The following is a 6,000-nucleotide window of genomic DNA, read 5'->3' as shown; positions in this document are numbered from 1 at the left end:
AGTTCATGGAATGCCTTGCCAGTAGCAGTGGTGGACTCTCCCTCTTTATGGGCATTTAAGCGGGCATTGGATAGGCATATGGAGGATAGTGGTCTCGTGTAGGTTAGGTGGGCTTGGATCGGCGCAACATCGAGGGCCAAAGGGCCTGTACTGCGCTGTATTCTTCTATGTTCTATGTTCTATGTTCTATAGTGTTATAAATGCACTTGACAAACAGGAGAGACAGTTTCATTCAGGGATTGAGACAGAAGCACAGAGCAAGAAGGATCCAGACTGTGAGGATAGAAAGATAGTGACAGGAATGACTGGGGGTCAGAGAGAGACAGCGGATAATTGACTGCTACATGGTGGAGTAAATTAAGATTTGATATCTGACTAACTTCAGGTGCGGTACATTCCATGAATAAAGGAAGGTAACTTTTATTTTCAATTGATGATATGTCTCTCAGACTCCTCAGTCTCATCATCGCCCATCCTGGGGTGTAAACTTCACCCTCATGTTACCTGACTAGTTGCTGATTGAGGAAGCACAGCTGCAAGGAGTCTGCCAGTTTCTGTTGGACCAGACAGTATCGGATGAAAGCTCGTCCCTTCCCCAGTGAGGTCAACTGCAGGTCACAAAAAGAGAGAGCACTTAGGGGTTTTATTGGCAGCTTGAGGGTGGTACAGGTGCTGCTACCAGCTACAAGATTTACTGTGCACGAACAGTTTCCTTACAAACAACACCGTGTAAATGTCTCCCTCTATGGTATGTGCTGCAAAACTCATTCTGTTTGAATGATTGGAGACAATTGGAATTTATCAGTAGGTTGGTGAGGATAAGTTACCTGGGTCTCCCGCTTTACCACTGGGGATGGAAAGTAACTTTGCTGAAATTTTTACTGGCTGTTTCCTTTCTTTGCTACTATTCTGAGGAACAAAGTTAAAAATCACACAACACCAAGTTACAGTCCAACAGGTTTATTTGGAAGCACTAGCTTTCGGAGCGCCGCTCCTTCATCAGGTGGTTGTGGAGCATAAGATTGTAAGACACAGAATTTATAGCAAAACTTTTGCTCTAAATTCTATGTCTTATGATATTATACTCCACAACCACCTGATGAAGGGGCAGCGCTCCAAAAGCTAGTGCTTCCAAATTTCTCATTCCTATTCTGTATCAGAATTTATACTTGCAGAAATAACATTAATTCATTTATATCCCACAGACTATAACTTGGTGTTGTGTGATTTTTAACTTTGTTCCTCAGAATAGTAGCAAAGAAAGGAAACAGCCAGTAAAAATTTCAGCAAAGTTACTTTCCATCCCCAGTGGTAAAGCGGGAGACCCAGGTAACTTATCCTCACCAACCTACTGATAAATTCCAATTGTCTCCAATCATTCAAACAGAATGAGTTTTGCAGCACATACCATAGAGGGAGACATTTACACGGTGTTGTTTGTAAGGAAACTGTTCGTGCACAGTAAATCTTGTAGCTGGTAGCAGCACCTGTACCACCCTCAAGCTGCCAATAAAACCCCTAAGTGCTCTCTCTTTTTGTGACCTGCAGTTGACCTCACTGGGGAAGGGACGAGCTTTCATCCGATACTGTCTGGTCCAACAGAAACTGGCAGACTCCTTGCAGCTGTGCTTCCTCAATCAGCAACTAGTCAGGTAACATGAGGGTGAAGTTTACACCCCAGGATGGGCGATGATGAGACTGAGGAGTCTGAGAGACATATCATCAATTGAAAATAAAAGTTACCTTCCTTTATTCATGGAATGTACCGCACCTGAAGTTAGTCAGATATCAAATCTTAATTTACTCCACCATGTAGCAGTCAATTATCAGCTGTCTCTCTCTGACCCCCAGTCATTCCTGTCACTATCTTTCTATCCTCACAGTCTGGATCCTTCTTGCTCTGTGCTTCTGTCTCAATCCCTGAATGAAACTGTCTCTCCTGTTTGTCAAGTGCATTTATCACACTATCTGTAACTGGGCAGGATCTCTGTACACCCTTCCCCTGTTCTTCAGTGTGACTGATTCCTCTGTATCAGATCTGACGCACTGTAAGAATAAGACTGTTTCTCCTGTTCTCTATTAACTCTGTCATTGAGGACATAATTAAACCTTAAAGCTCTCTCTGTCTTGGATTTCTGCTCAATCACTGACAGAGGCACACCAGGCAGCAAGTTCAGCAAAAAACATTTAGAAAATAGGGGCAGGAGTAGGCCATTCAACCCTTAGAGCAATTCATGACCTTGAATAATCATCCAACTGAGTCCCCTGCTGCTACTTTCTCCCCATACCCTTTGATCCATTTAGCCCTAAGAATAGCCAGGGCTATTTTTCCCTGGAGTGTTGGAAGCTACAGGGTGGCCTTATAGAGATTTATAAAATCATGAGGGGCATGAATTGGGTGAATAGACAAGGTCTTTCCCCAGGGCAAGGGAGCCCAAAACTAGAGGGTATAGGGTGAGAGGGGAAAGATTTAAAAGGGACCTAAGGGGTAACTTTTTCACACACAGGGTGGTGCTTGTATGGAATGAGCTGTCAAAGTGGTGGAGGCTGGTATAATTACAGCACTTAAAAGGCATCAGGATGGGTATATGAATTGGAAACAAGTAGAGGGATTTCGGCCAAATGCTGGAAATGGGACTAGATTAATTTAGGATATCTGGGTAGTATGGACAAGTTGAAATGAAGGATCTCTTTCTGTGCTGTACAACTCTATGACTTTGTGACGCTATGACAGTCGGTGGGAGATTAAGGATGCGTGTCTCACCATTCTCAATGAGGTCTAAGTTGTCCTTTCAGTTCTATTCGATGGCATCCTTGGCAGTGTGTATGCAGTCATTTGGTACATTCCCTGTAATCATTTGTTCATGGGATCATTCCTCGTGAGCCTTAATTTTAAATTTAATCTGAACTGGATTCTGAGCAGCAACTTGGCAATTTTGTTCGTGTTCAGGAGGATGGCCAATAGGTTACAGTCAGTTTCTATATTGAAACATAATCCTATGACATAATATGGGCATTTTTCGCATTAGAAAGATTAGAGAAATTGGCCTTATTCTCCTTGGAGCAGAGAAGATTAAGAGGTGACCTTATTGAGATGCAAAATGATGAACAGTATTGACAAGGTAAAGAGGATATCCTGTTCCCATGAGTTGGTATGTCAGTAACTGGAGGTCGCACTTTCACAATTGTCAGCAAGAGAGCTAGGAAAGAGACAAAGATAAACTCCTTTATTCAGAGAGTTGTGAGGATGTGCAATGTACTGCATGAGTGATGGAGGCTAATTCCATCGGAGGTTTTAAAATCAAGCTGGATATATCTTTGAAAGTGATTAAAGTTAGAGGTTGGGTTTGAGGTAGCGCTAGCTGGGTAGCTCTTTCGGAAGCTGGTACAGATATGATGGGTCAACTGGCCTCCTTCTGTGCTGTAAAATCCTCTGAATCTGTGCCCAAATTACTGCCAAAGCTTCTTTCTCTATCGTGGGTTGCACTGTTCTGTCTGCGTTAAGTGATGTAGCGACACACTAGAATGGTCTACACTTGCTGCCTTTCTCCGCTGAGACAGGATTTCCCCTGGTCTCATTGGCAGTTCATCTGCTGTTTGATAAGTGTGGATTGTAACGTGTTACACTTTATGGGGAGAATAGCAATTGTTTCAGCTTTTCAAAAGCGTTTCGTGACTGCAAGGCACGCGACATTGCTGACCCTGCCCTCAAACCTGTCTCAAGATCTTAAACAGAAATTGCTGGGACAGCTCAGCAGGTCTGGCAGTATCTGTGGAGAGAAATCAGAGCTAACGTTTTGGGTCAAGTGACCCTTCCTCAGAACTCAGAACATTAGCTCTGATTTCTCTCCACAGGTGCTGCCAGACCTGCTGAGCTTTCCCAGCAATTTCTGTTTTTGTTTCTGATTAACAGCATCCACAGTGCTTCCAGTTTTTATTTTGTCTCAGAACTTGTTGACTTCTGCCAAACTTGGTCAAAATCTTTTCACTGATTCACTGTACCAAGGAATCTTTGAGTTTCTGTGATCTTTCTGGGTGGTGGAAAATTCTCTTAAAGCATTTCTTTATTGGCTCAGCTATGATTCCAGTGTCTTTAATGATGCATTCAAGAATCATTGGTTTAATGAAGTCTCATTTCACATTAAGTATTAAGTCTGTGTACTGTCGGGAACTCACTGACCTTTTGGTCATGTTCCTCTTTGATGAATCAATGTTAACAATCATCTTCCAGGTAGCATTTATACTGTCAATGTCTTCCAATCTGTTGGATATCGTTCTCTGAAAGATTTCTAGATTCCCAAAGGAATCCTGGTCCATATTGCTGTGTTCCTGGTCCATATTGCTGTGTTCCTGGTCCATATTGCTAGATTTTCAACTTGTGGCCAGTGGGTGAATCTTGAATTGAATTGAGTTTATTGTCACGTGTACCGAGACACAGTGAAAAGCTTTGTTTTGAGAGCTCCATTGCTCTGACCAATGGAGTTAAACCTACACAGATTTTTCTGGAGCCCTTTCAGCTTTGGAACTGAAACCATTCCTGTACACCATCATAATGTTCAGGGACTTGCTGTGTGATCTCATGGGACAGCGTGAAATTTGTGATTTAATTTTCCCCAATCTCGAGACCAACACAGAGGACTCACCACTGAAACCCATTCAGAATCAGTAAGTTCATCGACCTTGCAGGTCAGTCTCAGCTTTTAGTTTTGTCTTTTGTAATTCGAAGAGGACATTCCTATTTCTGAATGATATAGAGGTGTTCAAGGCTTACCTCTTCTTTGAGTCTCAATGAGCAGTCAAATGGCAGAAGGTCAGAGGGGACAGCGAATCCACAACAAGTGATGAGTTTAGGAGGAGGATTGGAGTTGGAAGGAAGGGGAGGGGAGGGGAGGAAGTGTCCAGAGGAGCTGTGGTACTTGATGGTTGTTGGAACTTCTATTCCTTAACATGTGAAAGGAGGAGAAAAAGCTCCTTGTGAAGGCTTCATGTAAGATGAAGAGTAAAATGGAACAAGAGACTAGGACAGTTTTGAGCCAGTGTCAGGTGATGCTGATGGACACAGAGATCAGTTAAAGTGCATGTGGATCTGTGTGTGGATCTCAGGAGACTGTGAGAACAGCTGTCCAAGGAACTTTGTGTGTCTCAGCGTTACCTGTGACCCTGGAATTCAAGACTCTCTGATACTGCGTGATCTGTGTTCAGTTTTCTCCCGAAATGCCTTGGCAAAAGAAGCTATAATGTTAGTGAATGGTCAGGATCTGGAACGAGGGCTTTTGCCCAAAACATCGACTCTCCTGCTGCTCAGATGCTGCCTGACCTGTTGTGCTTTTCCAGCACCACACTCCCGACTCTAATCTCCAGCATCTGCGGTCCTCTTTTTGCCGAAGATCTGGAAGTATGATGGAATTGTCTCCACTTACCTGGATAAGTGCAAGAAGCTTGACACCATTTAGAACAAAACAGTCAGCTTGTTGACACCCGACCCAAAACCTTCGACCTTCACTTCCTGCAGGTACTGATACAGTCACAGCAGTGTGTACCATCTACAAGATGCACTGCAGTAACCTCCCAAGGCCCTTAAACAGCACCTTCCAAACCCAAAACCACTTCCATCCAGATGGTCAAGTGCACCAGGTACATGGGAACACCACCCCCTGCAAGATCCCCTCCGAGCCACTCATCATGCTGACTTGGAAATATACCTGCACTCTCCGAGTTCAGATCCTGAAACTCCCTGACCGTCAGAATCCTGACAATGGCTCAGTGGTTAGCACTGCTGCCTCACAGAGCCAGGGACCTGCATTTGGTTCCCGCCGCAGGCGACTGTCTGTGTGGAGTTTGCACATTCTCCCCGTGTCTGTGTAGGTTTCCTCCGGATGATCTGGTTTCCTCCCACAATCCAAAAGACATGCAGGTCAGGGTGAATTGGCCAGGCTAGATTGCCCGCAGTGCTAGGTGCATTAGTCAGGGGTAAATGCAGAGTAGGGGAATGGGTTTGGG

At 44.1% G+C, this 6,000-nt stretch overlaps 1 protein-coding gene across 6 annotated transcripts in view; it reads left to right on the top strand.

The window, feature by feature from the left end:
- LOC122551857 (FYVE and coiled-coil domain-containing protein 1-like) overlaps positions 1-6,000 on the top strand; it is a 56,686-nt gene that overhangs the window by 15,948 nt on the left and 34,738 nt on the right. For all 6 annotated transcript variants that reach the window (XM_043694392.1, XM_043694395.1, XM_043694393.1 and 3 more), the window contains one exon: positions 1,549-1,652. In XM_043694392.1, coding sequence (XP_043550327.1) covers positions 1,549-1,652 — 104 coding nt within the window. The remainder of the gene's footprint in view (positions 1-1,548; positions 1,653-6,000) is intronic.

Source organism: Chiloscyllium plagiosum, chromosome 7 (assembly GCF_004010195.1).
Source record: "Chiloscyllium plagiosum isolate BGI_BamShark_2017 chromosome 7, ASM401019v2, whole genome shotgun sequence".
Classification (NCBI taxonomy): Eukaryota; Metazoa; Chordata; class Chondrichthyes; order Orectolobiformes; family Hemiscylliidae; genus Chiloscyllium; species Chiloscyllium plagiosum.
This window is presented reverse-complemented; position numbering and strand designations above follow the sequence as displayed.